The sequence below is a fragment of the Crinia signifera genome, chromosome 3, assembly GCF_055691185.1.
Source record: "Crinia signifera chromosome 3, ASM5569118v1, whole genome shotgun sequence".
Lineage (NCBI taxonomy): Eukaryota > Metazoa > Chordata > Amphibia > Anura > Myobatrachidae > Crinia > Crinia signifera.
The window spans coordinates 150,540,077-150,563,792 of record NC_139219.1 but is presented as its reverse complement, the minus strand read 5'-3'; the positions used below and the strand labels follow the sequence as shown (position 1 = coordinate 150,563,792).

At 42.3% G+C, this 23,716-nt stretch overlaps 1 protein-coding gene across 1 annotated transcript in view; it reads left to right on the top strand.

Moving 5' to 3' along the window:
• The window catches only part of LAMA2 (laminin subunit alpha 2), a 727,667-nt gene that overhangs the window by 695,527 nt on the left and 8,424 nt on the right, over positions 1 to 23,716 (top strand). Inside the window, exons 61-63 of the mRNA XM_083176751.1 lie at positions 17 to 170; positions 13,832 to 13,962; positions 15,929 to 16,151. Coding sequence (XP_083032877.1) covers positions 17 to 170; positions 13,832 to 13,962; positions 15,929 to 16,151 — 508 coding nt within the window. The remainder of the gene's footprint in view (positions 1 to 16; positions 171 to 13,831; positions 13,963 to 15,928; positions 16,152 to 23,716) is intronic.

Sequence of the window (23,716 nt, the reverse complement as noted above, 5' to 3'; positions counted from 1 at the left end):
TTTTCCTATTTTGCAGGTTCTACATAGTATTGATGGCTGCATCAGGAATTTTAGAATGGTAGAAGGAAATACAGATTTTAATAAACCCACTTCTAGCTTCAATGTTGGTAAATGCTTTGCTAATCCACAAAAAGGAACATATTTTGATGGATCAGGCTTTGCAAAGACAGGTGATTGTTTTCTTTGTATATATTCTTACTATTTTTGCCTTGAAACATGTATACAGTAGCTTTTATGGTACAGGATGACAAGGCAGCACAGTGATTAGCAGTATTAGCATTGCTGTCTCCTTGTGCGGGTGCTATAATATGTGTGTGTGTGTGTGTTTGTGTTATGTGTGCATGTGTTAACTTTTTGTGTACTTTGTGTGTGTGTGTGTGTGTGTGTGTGTGTGTATATATATATATATATATATATATAGCAATATGGGATCCGGCACTCCCTTCAATAAAGAATAAACGCTGTGGTGCCTTCCAAAACCCTTTGTGGGGGTAACATACCAGTGTGGTGGGCGGCACTCAATCAGACTTGGACTCCAACTTGAAGTAAAATAGCCTTTATTTTTCCAACGGCGTTTCGAGGTAACAACCCCCGTTTTCAAGGACAGACACTGAATATACATCTGAATAACATATATATACACAAAATTCCCGCCACCTAAACCCAGAACTGGCGTAGACCCGCCCCACTCACCTGTACTGACAATCACCGCTGGCGTCCGTCACTGCTGTCAACCATCGTGCAGAGGTGCAGCACCGCAATGCTTCCCCACGGAACCTGAATATTGCATAATGGTTCCGGGTACTTCACTGCCCAGTGCACACATCCGGGGTTTCAGACACGTGATGCAATCAAACCAATGGTTGTGTCTCCACAGGGAGCTTGTAGCGTTGCCAGGCAATCTGAAAACTGAAATATACAAACGAAACATCAATACATTTAAAACATTGATCAATATAAAATATATAAAAAACAATGATGGCTGCTGGTGTTCATGCTCATTATCTATCATAAATACATGCTGCGGACAAAAACCTTAAGCATGTGTATATCCTTTACAATGGACCTTATACTAACTGCTGACATTACAATACTTTATAATAATAATAATTGCACTAGCACAGCTGAAGGAATCAATATACCCACAAGGGCACAAAGACAAAATCACATGACCATACAATAAATATAAAGCATGAAAAAAACGTGAAAAAATCACGCAAAAAAATCATGAAAATTCATGCAAAACAGTCATGACCAAATTATAGCCTAAAAGGCACAAGATGAACAAGAATAGACATGCTCATAATTTATACTTGAAATGGAACTAAACCCTCTTCTCAGCGGTGGTAAGAGAAACAACAGCCCATGTCACAAGTAGTTACAGAAAGCACTGCAGACCCAAATTCTCATTCAGGCCATTAGGAGCCACTGTCCCCAAATAATGGATCCAGCGACTTTCTTTCATCAATAGGGCCTTATTCCTGTCACCACCCCTGAGATTGGCTGGGACATGGTCTATTATAATAGATTTCATGCTGGCTACACTGTGTCGCATCTTTAAACAATGTCGGGGGACTGGTTGTTCTGCACTCCCCTGATTTAAAGCAATGTGTATGCCCGACCTATGTGCAGCCATGCGTTCTTTAAAGGTCCGTTGGGTTTTGCCCACATAACTTAAGCCACAAGGGCAAGTTAAAAGATATATAACGTAAGATGAACTGCAAGTCAGTGGGAAATTGATAGGGACCCTTTTTCCTGACTGAGGATGACAGAATGAACCACCTGTGCTCATGGCGCGACACGTAGTGCACCCTAAGCACCGGTAACATCCGTTCCTCCTGGTCAGAAAATGACTACTGGGTTTATTGTCCCAACCTGTGATGTCATATTTCACTACTGAATCTTTAATGTTGCGTCCTCGTGTGAAACTGGGCATAATCCTAGAATTCAACAGTAAAGGGAGATCTGTATCAGAAGATATTATTGGCCAATATCCCTTTACTTGCTTAGTGTTCCTTATAGAATGGGTGGAGTACCGATTCACCCATGGGATGACTTTGTCACCCAATGGTTCTTTGGGTTTGTAACAAAGGAGCTTCTCACGTGGAATCGCCAATGCTTTATCCTTTGCTGCCAGTAACTCACCCACAGGATATCCCCTCTGTTGGAATTTAGTGACTATAGAATTAAGGGTGGGTTCAACCTGTTTGGGATCTGAAGTGATTCTTCTAGCCCTTATCAGCTGGGAATAAGGCAAACCCCTGCGCAATGGAGCTGGATGGTGGCTCTCATTGCGCAAGAGAGTGTTCCTATCTGTTTTCTTGGTGAACAAAGATGTGGTGAAATGTCCATTGTTTACTTCGATAGACACATCCAAAAAATGGACCGATGTTTTATCGATATCATATGTAAACTTCACCACACTTGTTGACATATTGTGCATTTCTATAAGGTCACCAAGACATTCATGTTCTCCACGCCAAACAATCAAAAGATCGTCAATGAAACGTTTATACACTATAACCTCTGATCGCAGGTTGCCATTGATGTAAAACATTTGTTGTTCTATGTGGTGCATAAACACATTTGCATATGCCGGGGCCACAGAGGACCCCATTGCACACCCGGCTATTTGCAAATAAAACCTGCCTTCAAACAAAAAATAGTTTTTGGTCAAAATTAAGTGTAATAAACGCAAAAATACATGTATGGGCGGACCAATGTAATGGGGGTTATTTTCCAAAAATGCACCTACAGCCATAACCCCTGCATCATGAGGGATGCAGGTGTATAGGCTGGTCACATCTGCGGTAGCAATACATTGGAAATCAACCATGGCTGTACCATCTTCAGCCCCCTGTAACGTTCTTAACAAATCAGTGGTATCCTGCAAATATGATGACATAACCTGAACACATGGATTCAAAAGGCTATCAAGGTACACCGATAAAGGATGGAACAGGGACCCCCTGGCCGAAATGATAGGTCTACCAGGGGGTTTGTTCACATCCTTATGTATTTTCGGAATAGTATAAAACAAAGGTGACCTAGGAAATTCCACAGTCAAAGCTTTACAGATATCACTAGAAATGTGACCATCAAGAACAAACATTGATAGTAACTCTCCCAACTCTTTCTTATACTCATTGGTGGGATCTTGCAACAATCTAGTATAAGTGGAAATATCATCCAGTTGTCTAAGACATTCCAGTCTATACGTCACAGTGTCCTGCACAACAACAGCGCCCCCTTTATCTGCCCCTCTTATCACAATGTCCTTTCTCATAGACAAATCTTTAAGGGCTGCCCTTTGATCAGGGCTCAGATTATCACGGGGCCTATAAGATAAAGGTTGCTCACCTAATTGGTCCATCAGCCGTGAAAAAGTCTTGATGGACGGATTCATCGATATAGGATCAAATTTAGAAGTAGCAGACACCTTTTTTAATTGTGGAGGTATCAAATTTTCCTGGGCGTCAGGTTGTTTAGGAGGTGACTTGAAGCGTCCAAAGTGGTCCTTCAAACGCAAATTTCTTTGTAGCTTATAGGTGTCAACCTTCCACTGAAAGGCATCATATTTGGTGGTAGGGACAAACGCTAAGCCCAAAGCCAGGATATCTTGTTCATCTTTTGTTAAAACGGTGGACGAAAGGTTAAAGACTATTTCTTGCCCTTGTTCGGGGGTCTTTGATGGTATCTGCCTTTTGTTTTGTCCAGCCCTTCGAGTAGCACGCCTTTGCCTTTTGTGATCATGGCTCTTGTAGAAGTGCCTAAAGGGCCTGAACCAGAGGGTAACTGGGAACCAGATGCCTCGCTATCACTCTGTGATGTACTCGAACCCAAATTTAGATGTTGAAAGCGCCTCGGACGGCGTTTAGAAATGGGTCGAGGGTTATCACGCTGTTGTGTCGACGATAGCCAACTGTACACCTGGCGTTGATCGTAATCTTGTTGCACTTTCTTCATTTTGTCACGTTTAAAGGCAACGAGATCCCTTTTGTACTTGTCCATTTCCAATTGGAGTTTAGATAACCAATTGGTATCAGTTTCCTCAGTAAAGACATGTTTATAAGTTTTTTCAAATTCAGCAACCTTCTCCTTATACTCATTTTGCTCCCGCGTAGCCTCTTCAATGACTAAAAGGAGCAAGTCCATGGAACATTTATTTAAGACAGCGCACCACCTTTTACAAAAATTGATACTGTATCTTCCAATCGTGGGCATGTTTTTAATGCGGAAGCCCCGCGGAATCTGTTGTAATCGGTAGTACTCGGAGAGCGTCACACTGTGATACAAGTAATCACACTCCTTCTGTCTCAATTTCAATAATTGCCTGTATAGAACCTCTGGTGACAAATTAGGCAAATCTTCCTCCAACCGCTGCTTAGACAGCACAGACTCAGCCTCAGATTCACTGAAGCAGAGCATGTTACGTACATCCAATTGCATAAACTCCAATGCAGTGTCCATTGCTTGGCTAGCAGCCATTTTAATATGTATATGAATATACGGTGATAAACAAATGTGCACCAGCAGACATCAAATTTTAAAATTGCAGCTCCTTAAGATCTGTGCCAATACAACACCAACTTCAGAGCGTCCCAGTCAGTCCTGAATAATGATGGCAAGGATTAGCCTCAGGGTGCCTTCACAAGAACATACTCCAGGCAACACGGCCACATATGTCCATAAACAGCAATATGGGATCCGGCACTCCCTTCAATAAAGAATAAACGCTGTGGTGCCTTCCAAAACCCTTTGTGGGGGTAACATACCAGTGTGGTGGGCGGCACTCAATCAGACTTGGACTCCAACTTGAAGTAAAATAGCCTTTATTTTTCCAACGGCGTTTCGAGGTAACAACCCCCGTTTTCAAGGACAGACACTGAATATACATCTGAATAACATATATATACACAAAATTCCCGCCACCTAAACCCAGAACTGGCGTAGACCCGCCCCACTCACCTGTACTGACAATCACCGCTGGCGTCCGTCACTGCTGTCAACCATCGTGCAGAGGTGCAGCACCGCAATGCTTCCCCACGGAACCTGAATATTGCATAATGGTTCCGGGTACTTCACTGCCCAGTGCACACATCCGGGGTTTCAGACACGTGATGCAATCAAACCAATGGTTGTGTCTCCACAGGGAGCTTGTAGCGTTGCCAGGCAATCTGAAAACTGAAATATACAAACGAAACATCAATACATTTAAAACATTGATCAATATAAAATATATAAAAAACAATGATGGCTGCTGGTGTTCATGCTCATTATCTATCATAAATACATGCTGCGGACAAAAACCTTAAGCATGTGTATATCCTTTACAATGGACCTTATACTAACTGCTGACATTACAATACTTTATAATAATAATAATTGCACTAGCACAGCTGAAGGAATCAATATACCCACAAGGGCACAAAGACAAAATCACATGACCATACAATAAATATAAAGCATGAAAAAAACGTGAAAAAATCACGCAAAAAAATCATGAAAATTCATGCAAAACAGTCATGACCAAATTATAGCCTAAAAGGCACAAGATGAACAAGAATAGACATGCTCATAATTTATACTTGAAATGGAACTAAACCCTCTTCTCAGCGGTGGTAAGAGAAACAACAGCCCATGTCACAAGTAGTTACAGAAAGCACTGCAGACCCAAATTCTCATTCAGGCCATTAGGAGCCACTGTCCCCAAATAATGGATCCAGCGACTTTCTTTCATCAATAGGGCCTTATTCCTGTCACCACCCCTGAGATTGGCTGGGACATGGTCTATTATAATGAAAGAAAGTCGCTGGATCCATTATTTGGGGACAGTGGCTCCTAATGGCCTGAATGAGAATTTGGGTCTGCAGTGCTTTCTGTAACTACTTGTGACATGGGCTGTTGTTTCTCTTACCACCGCTGAGAAGAGGGTTTAGTTCCATTTCAAGTATAAATTATGAGCATGTCTATTCTTGTTCATCTTGTGCCTTTTAGGCTATAATTTGGTCATGACTGTTTTGCATGAATTTTCATGATTTTTTTGCGTGATTTTTTCACGTTTTTTTCATGCTTTATATTTATTGTATGGTCATGTGATTTTGTCTTTGTGCCCTTGTGGGTATATTGATTCCTTCAGCTGTGCTAGTGCAATTATTATTATTATAAAGTATTGTAATGTCAGCAGTTAGTATAAGGTCCATTGTAAAGGATATACACATGCTTAAGGTTTTTGTCCGCAGCATGTATTTATGATAGACAATGAGCATGAACACCAGCAGCCATCATTGTTTTTTATATATTTTATATTGATCAATGTTTTAAATGTATTGATGTTTCGTTTGTATATTTCAGTTTTCAGATTGCCTGGCAACGCTACAAGCTCCCTGTGGAGACACAACCATTGGTTTGATTGCATCACGTGTCTGAAACCCCGGATGTGTGCACTGGGCAGTGAAGTACCCGGAACCATTATGCAATATTCAGGTTCCGTGGGGAAGCATTGCGGTGCTGCACCTCTGCACGATGGTTGACAGCAGTGACGGACGCCAGCGGTGATTGTCAGTACAGGTGAGTGGGGCGGGTCTACGCCAGTTCTGGGTTTAGGTGGCGGGAATTTTGTGTATATATATGTTATTCAGATGTATATTCAGTGTCTGTCCTTGAAAACGGGGGTTGTTACCTCGAAACGCCGTTGGAAAAATAAAGGCTATTTTACTTCAAGTTGGAGTCCAAGTCTGATTGAGTGCCGCCCACCACACTGGTATGTTACCCCCACAAAGGGTTTTGGAAGGCACCACAGCGTTTATTCTTTATTGAAGGGAGTGCCGGATCCCATATTGCTGTTTATGGACATATGTGGCCGTGTTGCCTGGAGTATGTTCTTGTGAAGGCACCCTGAGGCTAATCCTTGCCATCATTATTCAGGACTGACTGGGACGCTCTGAAGTTGGTGTTGTATTGGCACAGATCTTAAGGAGCTGCAATTTTAAAATTTGATGTCTGCTGGTGCACATTTGTTTATCACCGTATATTCATATACATATTAAAATGGCTGCTAGCCAAGCAATGGACACTGCATTGGAGTTTATGCAATTGGATGTACGTAACATGCTCTGCTTCAGTGAATCTGAGGCTGAGTCTGTGCTGTCTAAGCAGCGGTTGGAGGAAGATTTGCCTAATTTGTCACCAGAGGTTCTATACAGGCAATTATTGAAATTGAGACAGAAGGAGTGTGATTACTTGTATCACAGTGTGACGCTCTCCGAGTACTACCGATTACAACAGATTCCGCGGGGCTTCCGCATTAAAAACATGCCCACGATTGGAAGATACAGTATCAATTTTTGTAAAAGGTGGTGCGCTGTCTTAAATAAATGTTCCATGGACTTGCTCCTTTTAGTCATTGAAGAGGCTACGCGGGAGCAAAATGAGTATAAGGAGAAGGTTGCTGAATTTGAAAAAACTTATAAACATGTCTTTACTGAGGAAACTGATACCAATTGGTTATCTAAACTCCAATTGGAAATGGACAAGTACAAAAGGGATCTCGTTGCCTTTAAACGTGACAAAATGAAGAAAGTGCAACAAGATTACGATCAACGCCAGGTGTACAGTTGGCTATCGTCGACACAACAGCGTGATAACCCTCGACCCATTTCTAAACGCCGTCCGAGGCGCTTTCAACATCTAAATTTGGGTTCGAGTACATCACAGAGTGATAGCGAGGCATCTGGTTCCCAGTTACCCTCTGGTTCAGGCCCTTTAGGCACTTCTACAAGAGCCATGATCACAAAAGGCAAAGGCGTGCTACTCGAAGGGCTGGACAAAACAAAAGGCAGATACCATCAAAGACCCCCGAACAAGGGCAAGAAATAGTCTTTAACCTTTCGTCCACCGTTTTAACAAAAGATGAACAAGATATCCTGGCTTTGGGCTTAGCGTTTGTCCCTACCACCAAATATGATGCCTTTCAGTGGAAGGTTGACACCTATAAGCTACAAAGAAATTTGCGTTTGAAGGACCACTTTGGACGCTTCAAGTCACCTCCTAAACAACCTGACGCCCAGGAAAATTTGATACCTCCACAATTAAAAAAGGTGTCTGCTACTTCTAAATTTGATCCTATATCGATGAATCCGTCCATCAAGACTTTTTCACGGCTGATGGACCAATTAGGTGAGCAACCTTTATCTTATAGGCCCCGTGATAATCTGAGCCCTGATCAAAGGGCAGCCCTTAAAGATTTGTCTATGAGAAAGGACATTGTGATAAGAGGGGCAGATAAAGGGGGCGCTGTTGTTGTGCAGGACACTGTGACGTATAGACTGGAATGTCTTAGACAACTGGATGATATTTCCACTTATACTAGATTGTTGCAAGATCCCACCAATGAGTATAAGAAAGAGTTGGGAGAGTTACTATCAATGTTTGTTCTTGATGGTCACATTTCTAGTGATATCTGTAAAGCTTTGACTGTGGAATTTCCTAGGTCACCTTTGTTTTATACTATTCCGAAAATACATAAGGATGTGAACAAACCCCCTGGTAGACCTATCATTTCGGCCAGGGGGTCCCTGTTCCATCCTTTATCGGTGTACCTTGATAGCCTTTTGAATCCATGTGTTCAGGTTATGTCATCATATTTGCAGGATACCACTGATTTGTTAAGAACGTTACAGGGGGCTGAAGATGGTACAGCCATGGTTGATTTCCAATTTATTGCTACCGCAGATGTGACCAGCCTATACACCTGCATCCCTCATGATGCAGGGGTTATGGCTGTAGGTGCATTTTTGGAAAATAACCCCCATTACATTGGTCCGCCCATACATGTATTTTTGCGTTTATTACACTTAATTTTGACCAAAAACTATTTTTTGTTTGAAGGCAGGTTTTATTTGCAAATAGCCGGGTGTGCAATGGGGTCCTCTGTGGCCCCGGCATATGCAAATGTGTTTATGCACCACATAGAACAACAAATGTTTTACATCAATGGCAACCTGCGATCAGAGGTTATAGTGTATAAACGTTTCATTGACGATCTTTTGATTGTTTGGCGTGGAGAACATGAATGTCTTGGTGACCTTATAGAAATGCACAATATGTCAACAAGTGTGGTGAAGTTTACATATGATATCGATAAAACATCGGTCCATTTTTTGGATGTGTCTATCGAAGTAAACAATGGACATTTCACCACATCTTTGTTCACCAAGAAAACAGATAGGAACACTCTCTTGCGCAATGAGAGCCACCATCCAGCTCCATTGCGCAGGGGTTTGCCTTATTCCCAGCTGATAAGGGCTAGAAGAATCACTTCAGATCCCAAACAGGTTGAACCCACCCTTAATTCTATAGTCACTAAATTCCAACAGAGGGGATATCCTGTGGGTGAGTTACTGGCAGCAAAGGATAAAGCATTGGCGATTCCACGTGAGAAGCTCCTTTGTTACAAACCCAAAGAACCATTGGGTGACAAAGTCATCCCATGGGTGAATCGGTACTCCACCCATTCTATAAGGAACACTAAGCAAGTAAAGGGATATTGGCCAATAATATCTTCTGATACAGATCTCCCTTTACTGTTGAATTCTAGGATTATGCCCAGTTTCACACGAGGACGCAACATTAAAGATTCAGTAGTGAAATATGACATCACAGGTTGGGACAATAAACCCAGTAGTCATTTTCTGACCAGGAGGAACGGATGTTACCGGTGCTTAGGGTGCACTACGTGTCGCGCCATGAGCACAGGTGGTTCATTCTGTCATCCTCAGTCAGGAAAAAGGGTCCCTATCAATTTCCCACTGACTTGCAGTTCATCTTACGTTATATATCTTTTAACTTGCCCTTGTGGCTTAAGTTATGTGGGCAAAACCCAACGGACCTTTAAAGAACGCATGGCTGCACATAGGTCGGGCATACACATTGCTTTAAATCAGGGGAGTGCAGAACAACCAGTCCCCCGACATTGTTTAAAGATGCGACACAGTGTAGCCAGCATGAAATCTATTATAATAGACCATGTCCCAGCCAATCTCAGGGGTGGTGACAGGAATAAGGCCCTATTGATGAAAGAAAGTCGCTGGATCCATTATTTGGGGACAGTGGCTCCTAATGGCCTGAATGAGAATTTGGGTCTGCAGTGCTTTCTGTAACTACTTGTGACATGGGCTGTTGTTTCTCTTACCACCGCTGAGAAGAGGGTTTAGTTCCATTTCAAGTATAAATTATGAGCATGTCTATTCTTGTTCATCTTGTGCCTTTTAGGCTATAATTTGGTCATGACTGTTTTGCATGAATTTTCATGATTTTTTTGCGTGATTTTTTCACGTTTTTTTCATGCTTTATATTTATTGTATGGTCATGTGATTTTGTCTTTGTGCCCTTGTGGGTATATTGATTCCTTCAGCTGTGCTAGTGCAATTATTATTATTATAAAGTATTGTAATGTCAGCAGTTAGTATAAGGTCCATTGTAAAGGATATACACATGCTTAAGGTTTTTGTCCGCAGCATGTATTTATGATAGATAATGAGCATGAACACCAGCAGCCATCATTGTTTTTTATATATTTTATATTGATCAATGTTTTAAATGTATTGATGTTTCGTTTGTATATTTCAGTTTTCAGATTGCCTGGCAACGCTACAAGCTCCCTGTGGAGACACAACCATTGGTTTGATTGCATCACGTGTCTGAAACCCCGGATGTGTGCACTGGGCAGTGAAGTACCCGGAACCATTATGCAATATTCAGGTTCCGTGGGGAAGCATTGCGGTGCTGCACCTCTGCACGATGGTTGACAGCAGTGACGGACGCCAGCGGTGATTGTCAGTACAGGTGAGTGGGGCGGGTCTACGCCAGTTCTGGGTTTAGGTGGCGGGAATTTTGTGTATATATATGTTATTCAGATGTATATTCAGTGTCTGTCCTTGAAAACGGGGGTTGTTACCTCGAAACGCCGTTGGAAAAATAAAGGCTATTTTACTTCAAGTTGGAGTCCAAGTCTGATTGAGTGCCGCCCACCACACTGGTATATATATATATATATACACATACACTAGCAGGTCAGCTCGGAGCTAATGCTTCAAAAGCTAGTAGTTGTTGTATCACTTGATGCCAAACAGATGGCAATGTTTCGGCGGATAAATATACACATATACTGTGTATATATATATATATATATATATATATATATATATATGTATATATACATGCGGTGAAGACCGGCACTTGGGTTCTACCTAAAATTTTGTAATTGGGTGCCAAGAAGAGGCGGCACCCCGATTTTTCAAAAAGCTATTTTTTGTAGATAAATGCAGATCATAAATAGTACACATGTAAACTAATTTGTTTCATGGTTGTCTTGAGGAAAGAGCTTTTGTGGATGTAAAACGTTGACTTTTGACCATGTACTATTTATGATCTGCATTTATCTACTAAAAATAGCCTTTTGAAAAATTGGAGTGCAGCCTCTTCTTCAATGAGCTTCCTTTATTTATTTATTTTCTGATACTTTGTCTACATGCACCACCAGTAGCTGCTTTTCTTGAACACAATCAATAGCATCTTCTTTATGCTGAAGTACAACACATTCTTTTTCATCATTATCTTAAGATCTACAGTTATCCCCTCATCCTTTTGCTCATTGGAAACTTCAGTAAAATCACTTCCTCAGATTTTCAAATGGCAGAGAAATTGTGGGAGGACACTGCACTATATTTATAGTATCAGAGACTGAAATGATAGATTCACGCATAGAAATCCCGGGAAATATGAGATTACCCTCTGAATTATGTGAAAACACATTACACTAAGGTGTAAATTTACTAAAGTGTGAGTTTTTACAAAAGAGAGTTTTACTTATAGCAACCAATCAGATTCTACTTGTAATTTAGCTATCAACTTCATTAAGATAATATCTAAAATCAGATTTTTTTTACCAAAAAGAAATTACTTTTCGCTTAAACCTTTAGTGTAATACACTAAAGGTTTAAGAGAAAAGTCATTTCTTTCTGGTAAAAAATCAGATTCTAGATATTATCTTAATGAAGTTAATAGCTAAATTACAAGTAGAATCTGATTGGTTGCTATGGGTAAAACTCTCGTTTGTAAAAACTCACACTTTAGTAAATTTACACCTTAGTGCAGTGGTTCCCAAACTTTTTAAAATCACGGCACCCTAGGGCATCAGAATTTTTTTCACGGCACCCCTAGTCCAAAAGTTTCTTATTCTGTAAATTGATTTGTATGCCATACATGGGTTTATTTATGGGTGAAGGACAGGATTAGCTTCTGTTTGTCCACATATTTTATTATTGGTAGCCCACCAGCAATGTTTTTGCCTTTTACAATGACCATAAATAATTTCAATTGCCTCTAGACCACTAATCCAAGGCACCCCTGCAAGTGTCCCGAGGCACCCCAGGGAGCCTAGGCACACAGTTTGGGAACCACTGCCTTAGTGTAATGTGTTTTCACAGAATTCTGGGGGTAATCTCACATTTCCAAGGATTTCTATGCGTGAATCTATCATTTTAACCATGTCCATTTTAATAGACCTTATTAAAAAAAAGACTATTGTGATGATTGTTGCCAATAAAATCCCAATGTCCATTTATATGTCTGAAAACACTTCTCCAAATTATAAGTCAAATTACTACAACTGGTGTTACAAAAAAAAAGTGTTGCTCAGGGTTAAACATAAAAAAAAACATTTAAATTTTTAAGCATACTTGCCTACCCTCCCGGAATGGCCGGGAGGGTCCCGCAAATCAGGTCCCCCTCCCGCCCCCCCGGAAAGGTGGGCAAGTCTCCTGCAGTTTTGCTACAGCCCCAGCTCCCCCCTTTCCCGCGGTATAAAACCCTCCGTGGGGAGGGGGCGGGGCTAAAATGATGCGATTAGCGTAATTTCGCATCATTTTAGCCCCTCCCACCATCCAGAGACCCACTAATTGTTGCAGCTGCCAATCTTGGGGCGGGGTTAGTGACATCAGCCTCACCCCGTCCCCAAAACATAGCCTCTTCCCGCCCCCCTCTCACTCCTCTCCGGGCTTCTCCCAGAGAGTAGTTTTAAGAAGTCGGCAAGTATGTTTTTAAAACAAGAGACACTTGTTCGGAGCCAAACAGAGGCCTGCATTTATTAAGCCAAAGATTTTGACATTTGAACAACCATTAAATGTTTTCCATCCTACAGTTTCACCCCTTCTCACATAGGGCCAGATGTATCAAGCTTCAAAAAGTGATAAATAATGAGTGATAAACAACCAGCCAATCAGCTCCTGTCTGACATTTTTCAAACCCAGGATGTAATATGTCAGGTAGCAGCTGATTGGCTGGCTGTTTTCACTCTCCATTTTATCACTTTTTGAAGCTTGATACATCTGGCCCATACACTACAACATAGTCAGACACAGAGCTCAAAGTTTAGTCTGTGAGCTATGAAGGGGGGCATTCTGGGTAACTACTGCATGTGATACAAACCGCTTAACATAAAGGGATGGGGTCTTATCAACATAACTGTGTGACAAATAGATTCAGTATAAAAAGGGTTATTTTTATTTAGAGGTAGAGCTTGACATTGTACCTCTATTGCATGGCAGTTTCAGAATTGAGAAAGCTTCTCCATGCTTGTTACGTAAGGTGCTAAGGATTTTATTTTGGAATGACCACAGTAAATCTTATCAATTGAATATAACTAATTAATAGCAAATAGTTAATATTCCAGTACAGTTCATTACATATCACTGTTATTGCATTAATACATTAATTGTTCAGAATTTTTCTGTGTTTATACATTTTTTTATTATGCTTTTTCTATTTTCAGTTGGAGCTTTTAAAGTAGGTATAGATCTGAAAATAGAATTGGAGTTCCGCACAACAAGGACAAATGGTGTTCTTCTTGGAATTAGTGGCCAAAAGATGGATGGACTAGGCATGGAAATAGTGGATGGTAAAGTAAGTGATTGAATAAGCCTTTCCACAATTGAACCTGAAGGACTACAGTGGCAAACATATATATATATATATATATATATATATATATATATATAAACAGCACTTACCTATCCTGGGAACCAGGGTAGGAAACAGACCAGCACTCACGAAGTTTGAAGTGAAGAAAAAGGTGTATTGAATAATTCAAAGCATTATACAAATTGTACAAAGTACAGTGCAGCAGGGCTGACCCAACAGCCGTTTCAACTGGATGCCTTCCAGTTTTCGTCAGAAGGCATCCAGTTGAAACGGCTGTTGGGTCAGCCCTGCTGCACTGTACTTTGTATAATGCTTTGAATTATTCAATACACCTTTTTCTTCACTTCAAACTTCGTGAGTGCTGGTCTGTTTCCTACCCTGGTTCCCAGGATAGGTAAGTGCTGTTTATCATTATCCATTGTGGACCTTGCACCACTCTTTCCTACATGTACCTGAGTGCCGTTTTGAACTATTTCACTATATATATATATATATATATATATATATATATATATATATATATATATATACATACATACACACACACACACAATAGTGGCTGGCACTCACTGCATATTCCAGGTCCTCTTATTCAGTAGGTAATGCAGACCTACAGTATGTTAGTATTGCGACAGTCACAGGGCTTCAAGACGTCAGTCTTAGGGCTTCAAGACGTCAGTCTTCTGTAAAGATGCAAAGCGTCACTCTAATGGAAAACTCCCCTTTAATATAGCTGTAAATGTTTCTTTTTATTGAACATTTTGTCTGGACATAAACATCCCATCCCTTCCACCCACCACTCCTCGGTTATCCAGTAATCAGATCTTCTTTAACTCTTCTATTTTTTTAACTACTGTATGATCAGCATTTGCTCCATTTAGACACACACAACAAGCACCATGGGCCTTATTCTGATCGGTGCGGATTTTACCAGGTCACTCTGCGCATGAGCAGGCGATTTCGCCGCACGTATTCTTTATACGCCGCACAGGAAGCGTAGGGGGGCGTGAGGGGCTACTTAGCCTCATTACCCTATGCATACGCCCCGCGTTTCATGGGCGTTCCCATGCAAATGCGGGGCATATGCATGGTAATGAAGCCGTGACGCGTGTGTAGGGGGCGGGCATCTGACATCGCTGGATGTCAGCTGCCCGCCCCCATACATGATTTCACACGGACAAGTGTCCGTGTGGTCTTGGGTGGCGGGACCTGGTGGAGCGTGCGGCCCTGCATTCGATGTTCGGCGACCATCGAATGCAGGGGCTGCTCCCAACATGGAGGAGGCGTATCCCCGTCCACTTTCATGCGGACCGCCACATATCCGCATACGGACAGAGGTGGCGATCCGTATGGAAGGCGGGGATTCGCCTGCACGGACATGACCGCATATTTCTGATCGGGCCGCACCGATCAGAATAAGGCCCCATGTCTGAGCTCTACGTGTCAGAGTAGTGCAGGGGTTGTGGAACCAAAGGGAAGCCTGCAGATGGTGTTATTATCACAGGGCTTCATCTAGTTTTTTTTTTTTTTTTTTTTTCAATATTATTTTATTGCATTTCCATTACAAAAATGAGAAATGAGATCTGATATGATCACGAAAAAATGCAAATGTAAAAAACATGTAGGGAAAATTTGCTAATTCTTCTAAAAATGGCCACCAGTACATTCATGTGAAAGGGATATGATGTTTTAGTAAAAATAATATTGATAAATATGCCCGTATATAGTATAGTGCTTTTACAAACTCTAGTAAATAAACAGGCACCAAAGAGTTAATTTTAATTATGCACTCCTTGCTCATAAACATGCCTTCCATATCATGTATTTTTGCAACAGAAACATTTCATTATCATAACTGAGAAAAAATATAGATCCCGCTCATTTACTCATAATGTGTAATTGGAAAACAATTTCAAAACAGTCTATTGATCTTTTGCTTCTCCCATAGCTTCTTTTTCATGCAGACAATGGAGCCGGTCGTTTCACAGCAGTTTATGAGCCAGAGCGATCAGGTAGCTTGTGCGATGGTCGGTGGCACAAAGTGGTGGCAAATAAAATAAAACACCGCTTAGAGATGATCGTCGATGACAATAAAGTGGAAGCTAGAAGTATAAATGCAGCATCCACATCTGCAGACACTAATGATCCAGTCTTTGTAGGAGGATACCCCGGTGAGTACGGTTTAGCCGCTATGAGATTGAGGCCATTAGTTAATATGTTGATATCTGAAGTCTTTGCAGTAACTTTGCGTACAATTAAGAAGACAGTAAATTAAGAAAAATTATAAACCAAATATAAATTGGAATAATGCTTTTAAAACAACAAATAATTTGATTATGAGCCCTTGATGATCACATTTTACATACTTTTAACTACTGATAATATGTGACTCATGCAGTGGCGTAACTATAGCACCGCAGCCCCCGCGACCGTGGGGGGGGCGCTATGCATGTGCGGGCGCCGGGGGCTGCAGTGCTATAGTTACGTTACACCCCGCCGCCCGCCATACCAACCCCCGCAAACCCCCCCATCCCCAGTCTTTACCTGTGTTCAGTATGATCTGGTCCTTCTTCTGCTGCGGACCACCACAAAATGGCCGACTCCATATAGCACACAGTTCACTGAAACTGTCTGCTGCATGGGGGCGGACATTTTGTGGTGGTCCTCATAGAAGAAGAAGGGAGCCGGGACCAGCGCGTACTGAACCTAGGTAAGACTGCGGGGGTTGGTGCGGCGGGCGGAGGGGCGGGTGAGTGACTGGGCGCCCTCCCTTTAACGGCGGGGGGGCGCCAAAAATGTAGTTACGCCGCTGGACTCATATATATATATATATATAGTCTTGCAGAAAAGAACAGACAGCGGCACTCCAAGGAATTTCAAATCATGTATTACAGCAAACCAACGTTTCGGGGTATCATTCACCCCTTTGTCAAGGTTTATGCACTTAAACCTTGACAAAGGGGTGAATGATACCCCGAAACGTTGGTTTGCTGTAATACACGATTTGAAATTCCTTGGAGTGCCGCTGTCTGTTCTTTTCTGCAAGACTATCAATCTGTCCCAGAAGGCACCCAGGTACCTTATACCAGCTGAGGGAGTGCCAGGCCGACGACCACACACTATATATATATATATATATATATATATATATATATATATATATATATATATATATATATATATATATATATATACGGCAGATTTGTGAGATTAATAGGCGGAACTCCAACTGATTTTTCAACAATGATTCTGTATTGTGAAAATTCTTTTTACAGCATAGTTAACCCCTTCCCGACATTTGACGTACATTTACGTCATGGTCGGGAAGCACTTCCCGACACATGGCGTAAATGTACGTCATGGATTTAAACTGTCACCGCGTCTATAGACGCGGTGACAGTTTCAACATGTCTGCTGTCCCTGACAGCAGACATGTCCGTGCATGCCCAGGGGGGGCTGCGATGCCGCCCCCCCGTCGGCGATCGCTGTGATTGGCTGTTCAGTGTGAACAGCCATTCACAGCGTTTTCCTGTGTCACCGGCGAATAACGTTCGCCGGTGACACGGGATCAGAGGTGATTGGTGCTGTAAAGTACAGCACCAATCACCGCGGGGTGTAAGGGTGACACTGGTGTCACCCCACCTCACCCCGCCCGCCCCCAAAGGCCGTGATTGGTCCGTCGGACCGACGGACCAATCACAGCCAAGGAGGGGGATTTAAACTAACGGTGACTGCACTGCAGACGCCATTCCGGTCTGGAATAGCGTGCAGTGCGGTCACCGTACCCCCCTGCCGCCATACTGACCAGAACCTTGCTCCATACTTACCTGATCGCTGCTTCATCACTGCTTCCTGGATCCTGTTGCTACTTGTGCCTTCCTGTGCTGTGAAATTGTGCTGCTGCAGTGTAATAGCTAGATAGAGAGATAGATAGAGAGAGATAGAGAGATAGAGAGAGATAGAGAGAGATAGAGAGAGATAGAGAGAGATAGAGAGAGAGATAGTGTCAGAGAGTGCTATATTTTGTGCTGCTGCAGTGTGATATAGTTATAGATAGAGAGAGAGAGATAGAGAGAGAGAGATAGATAGAGAGGCCTAGTGACAGAGTGCTATATTTTGTGCTGCTGCAGTGTGATAGTTATAGAGAGATAGAGAGAGATAGAGAGAGAGAGATAGAGAGAGATAGTGACAGATTGTGCTATATATTTTTTATATAACTGACTGCTGCCCCCTCCTTTTGTGCTGATCAGTATAAATTAACTGATCAGCAACTTTTTGGGGGCGCAGGTTTTTTTTTATATATAGATATACCTGTCAGTGCTGCTGCTGCAGTGTCATAGAGTGATAGATAGTGAGAGATAGAGAGATAGAGAGAGATAGTGACAGAGAGTGATAGAGAGTGCTAAATTTTGTGTCTGCTGCCCCCGCCTTTTGTGCTGATCACTATATCTGAGGTGATCAGCAACTTTTTTGGGGGTACAGAGGTTTTTTTTTTTTTATATATACCTGTCAGTTGCACCAAAGGTTGTGCACCTGCTGCACCTCACTGGTAATCAGTGTCGCATCACTGATCACCTTTTTTTTTGTGTGTGTGCTGTGGGGTCTTTTTTTAATTTTTTTTTTACACACACTGTGATTTTGTGGGTGTCCTGTGGCCGCTGTGCGCTGATCAGTGACGTACATCACTGATCATCTTTTTCGGCACAGGGTTGATCTATTTTTTTTTTTTTTTTGATCAAATTCCTGTTGCCTTTGAGCGCTGTTCAGTGAAAGACGTTACTGACCAACATCTGTGCTCAATTTTTGGCGCAGGACCTTTTTTTTTTTTTTTTAACCCCTTAAATTTTTTATTTTTAACCCCTTCATTTTTTTTTTTTTATTGGTATAAAGTATTTTTTTTTTTTTCTGCACTACATACACACTACACACTACATACCCCCCGGATTGAAATAAAGTTTGTACCCCCCCCCTACACTATACACGTGTTGAAACATTTCACTACCAGTAACACAAAAATAAAAATGGCATCCCAAATGTCCTCCCAAATGTCCTCCCAAATGTCCTCCCAGTCATCCAGGAGAATGTATTCAGTGGAGGAGGCATATGCCATGCTTGCTTCTGACTCTGACACAGCCAGTGATGCAAGCGGGGAATTTGAAGGATTTGCCTTAAGCTCCTCTTCCTCCTCTGGTGATGAGGGACCCCCTCAAAGACGCCCCCGTAGAGCAGCTGAGACCCCCCCCCCAATAATTGATCTCGTATGGACCCCACCACCAGACAATTTTGAGCCCCAGGTTCCTGAGTTTTTGGCCATGCCAGGAATCCAATTTGATTCCACAGGTCTCAGAGAAATTGACTTTTTCAAATTATTTTTCTCTGATGATTTTATAAATTTAATGGTGGACCAAACTAATTTATATGCCCAGCAGTTTATTGCTCAAAACCCCACGTCATCATTTGCTAGGTGGACCCCTGTAGATGCAGTAGAGATGATGACGTTTTGGGGTCTGGTGTTTCATATGGGCATAGTAAAAAAGCCAGAAATTAGGCAATATTGGAGTACAGATGTTCTGTACAGTACTCCATTTTACCGTATGGCCATGACCCGGACTCGATTTGAGACAATTCTTAAATTTATACATTACACCGATAATGCACAGTGCCCACCCAGAGATGATCCCACCTTTGACCGGCTATTCAAAGTCAGGCCGGTCATTGATCATTTCAGTGCCAAATTTGAAGAGGTGTACATCCCTGAAAAATTTATTTGTATCGACGAGTCCCTTATACATTTTAAAGGAAGGGTTAAATTCCGCCAGTACCTTCCCAGTAAGAGGGCAAGGTATGGCATAAAAATGTATAAACTGTGTGAAAGCACCTCAGGGTACACCCACAGGTTTAGGGTTTATGAAGGGAAGGATTCAAGAATTGAACCGCCAGAATGCCCCCCCTCCCTCGTAGGTGTTAGTGGGAAAATTGTCTGGGATTTAGTGCACCCCTTCCTGGATAAAGGTTATCACCTCTATGTGGATAACTTTTACACCAGCATCCCCCTGTTTAAGGCCCTTGGTTCAAGAGGTACAGCAGCTTGCGGTACTGTGCGCAAGAACCAAAGAGGCCTCCCAAAAACGCACATTGCCCAAGTAATGAGAAGGGGTAAAAGCAGGGGAATATGCAACGAAAATATGTTGTTGGTCAAATATAAGGACAAGAGGGATGTCCTTATACTGACAACAATTCATGGAGACAGTACCACCTCCATCCCTGTACGAGGTACCAGTACCCACACCTCCAAACCTAATTGTATCCTGGATTACAATAGGTACATGGGCGGAGTGGATCTTTCAGATCAGGTACTGAAGCCGTACAGTGCCCTGCGGAAAACAAAAATCTGGTACAAGAAGGTGGCCGTGTATATCATCCAGATGGCACTGTATAACGCTTACGTGCTATTCCGTTCTACCGGCCAGAGGGGGACATTTATGCACTTTCAAGAGGAAGTCATAAAGGGCCTAATATTTGGGAACCAGCAGGCAGAGGGCCCCAGTACTTCTAGTACTGGTCCCCGTATTGTACCAGGGCAGCATTTTCCTGATGAAATCCCCTCCACTGGAAAAAAGGGCAGGACACAAAAAAGGTGCAAAGTTTGCTATAAAAAGGGAATAAGAAAGCAAACTATTTTCCAGTGTGACACTTGCCCCGACAAACCCGGCCTATGTATAAAGGAGTGTTTTAAAATATACCACACATCTATGGAATATTAGGTTCATAATTTCACCGTGCTTTGGGGGTCTTGCTAATGCCACATAGCACCCACCATTCATTCCACCAGAATCTGAGCCGCAAAATCCAAAAATCACTCCTTCCCTTCTGAGTCCTGCCATGCACCCAACTGGTATTTTTTGGTCACATGTGAGGCATTGCCGTACTTGGGAGAAATTGGGGCACAGATTTTGGGGTGCTTTTTCTCCTTCATTCCTTGTGAAAATGAAAAATTTTGAGCCAGAACTGCATTTTTGTGTAAAAAAATGTAATTTTTCATGTTCACTGCCCACTTGTATCAAAATTGGTGAAACCCCTGGGGGTTTGAAATGTACACTATACCCCTAGATGAATTCCCTGAGGGGTGTACTTTGCAAAATGGGGTGACTTGTGGGGGGGTTCCACTGTATTGGTGCAACATAGCACCCACCATTCATTCCACCAAAATCTGTGCTGCAAAATCCAAAAAGCACTCCTTCCCTTCTGAGTCCTGCCATGCACCCAACTGGTACTTTTTGGTCACATGTGAGGCATTGCCGTACTTGGGAGAAATTGGGGCACATATTTTGGGGTGCTTTGTCTCCTTCATACCTTGTGAAAATTAAAAATTTTGAGCCAGAACTGCATTTTTGTGTAAAAAAATGTAATTTTTCATGTTCACTGCCCACTTGTATCAAAATTGGTGAAACCCCTGGGGGTTTGAAATGTACACTATACCCCTAGATGAATTCCCTGAGGGGTGTAGTTTGCAAAATGGGGTCACTTGTGGGGGGGTTCCACTGTATTGGTGCTTTGGGGGTCTTGCTAATGCGACATAGCACCCACCATCATTCCACCAGAATTTGTGCTGCAAAATCCAAATATCACTCCTTCCCTTCTGAGTCCTGCCACTTTTTGGTCACACATGAGGCATTGCCGTACTCGGGAGAAATTGGGGCACAGATTTTGGGGTGCTTTGTCTCCTTCATACCTTCTGAAAATGAAAAATTTTGAGCCAGAACTGCATTTTTGTGTAAAAAAATGTAATTTTTCATTTTCACTGCCCACTTGTATCAAAATTGGTGAAACCCCTGGGGGTTTGAAATGTACACTATACCCCTAGATGAATTCCCTGAGGGGTGTACTTTGCAAAATGGGGTGACTTGTGGGGGGGTTCCACTGTATTGGTGCAACATAGCACCCACCATTCATTCCACCAAAATCTGTGCTGCAAAATCCAAAAATCACTCCTTCCCTTCTGAGTCCTGCCATGCACCCAACTGGTACTTTTTGGTCACATGTGAGGCATTGCCGTACTCGGGAGAAATTGGGGCACAGATTTTGGGGTGCTTTTTCTCCTTCATACCTTCTGAAAATGAAAAATTTTGAGCCAGAACTGCATTTTTGTGTAAAAAAATGTAATTTTTCATGTTCACTGCCCACTTGTATCAAAATTGGTGAAACCCCTGGGGGTTTGAAATGTACACTATACCCCTAGATGAATTCCCTGAGGGGTGTAGTTTGCAAAATGGGGTCACTTGTGGGGGGGTTCCACTGTCTTGGTGCTTGGGGGGTCTTGCTAATGCGACATAGCACCCACCAAAATTCCACCAGAATCTGAGCTGTAAAATCCAAAAATCACTCCTTCCCTTCTGAGTCCTGCCATGCACCCAACTGGTATTTTTTGGTCACATGTGAGGCATTGCCGTACTCGGGAGAAATTGGGGCACAGATTTTGGGGTGCTTTTTCTCCTTCATTCCTTGTGAAAATGAAAAATTTTGAGCCAGAACTGCATTTTTGTGTAAAAAAATGTAATTTTTCATGTTCACTGCCCACTTGTATCAAAATTGGTGAAACCCCTGGGGGTTTGAAATGTACACTATACCCCTAGATGAATTCCCTGAGGGGTGTAGTTTGCAAAATGGGGTCACTTGTGGGGGGGTTCCACTGTCTTGGTGCTTGGGGGGTCTTGCTAATGCGACATAGCACCCACCAAAATTCCACCAGAATCTGAGCTGTAAAATCCAAAAATCACTCCTTCCCTTCTGAGTCCTGCCATGCACCCAACTGGTATTTTTTGGTCACATGTGAGGCATTGCCGTACTCGGGAGAAATTGGGGCACAGATTTTGGGGTGCTTTTTCTCCTTCATTCCTTGTGAAAATGAAAAATTTTGAGCCAGAACTGCATTTTTGTGTAAAAAAATGTAATTTTTCATGTTCACTGCCCACTTGTATCAAAATTGGTGAAACCCCTGGGGGTTTGAAATGTACACTATACCCCTAGATGAATTCCCTGAGGGGTGTACTTTGCAAAATGGGGTGACTTGTGGGGGGGTTCCACTGTATTGGTGCAACATAGCACCCACCATTTATTCCACCAAAATCTGTGCTGCAAAATCGAAAAATCACTCCTTCCCTTCTGAGTCCTGCCATGCACCCAACTGGTACTTTTTGGTCACATGTGAGGCATTGCCGTACTCGGTAGAAATTGGGGCACAGATTTTGGGGTGCTTTTTCTCCTTCATACCTTCTGAAAATGAAAAATTTTGAGCCAGAACTGCATTTTTGTGTAAAAAAATGTAATTTTTCATGTTCACTGCCCACTTGTATCAAAATTGGTGAAACCCCTGGGGGTTTGAAATGTACACTATACCCCTAGATGAATTCCCTGAGGGGTGTAGTTTGCAAAATGGGGTCACTTGTGGGGGGGTTCCACTGTCTTGGTGCTTGGGGGGTCTTGCTAATGCGACATAGCACCCACCAAAATTCCACCAGAATCTGAGCTGCAAAATCCAAAAATCACTCCTTCCCTTCTGAGTCCTGCCATGCACCCAACTGGTATTTTTGGTCACATGTGAGGCATTGCCATACTCGGGAGAAATTGGGGCACAGATTTTGGGGTGCTTTTTCTCCTTCATTCCTTGTGAAAATGAAAAATTTTGAGCCAGAACTGCATTTTTGTGTAAAAAAATGTAATTTTTCATGTTCACTGC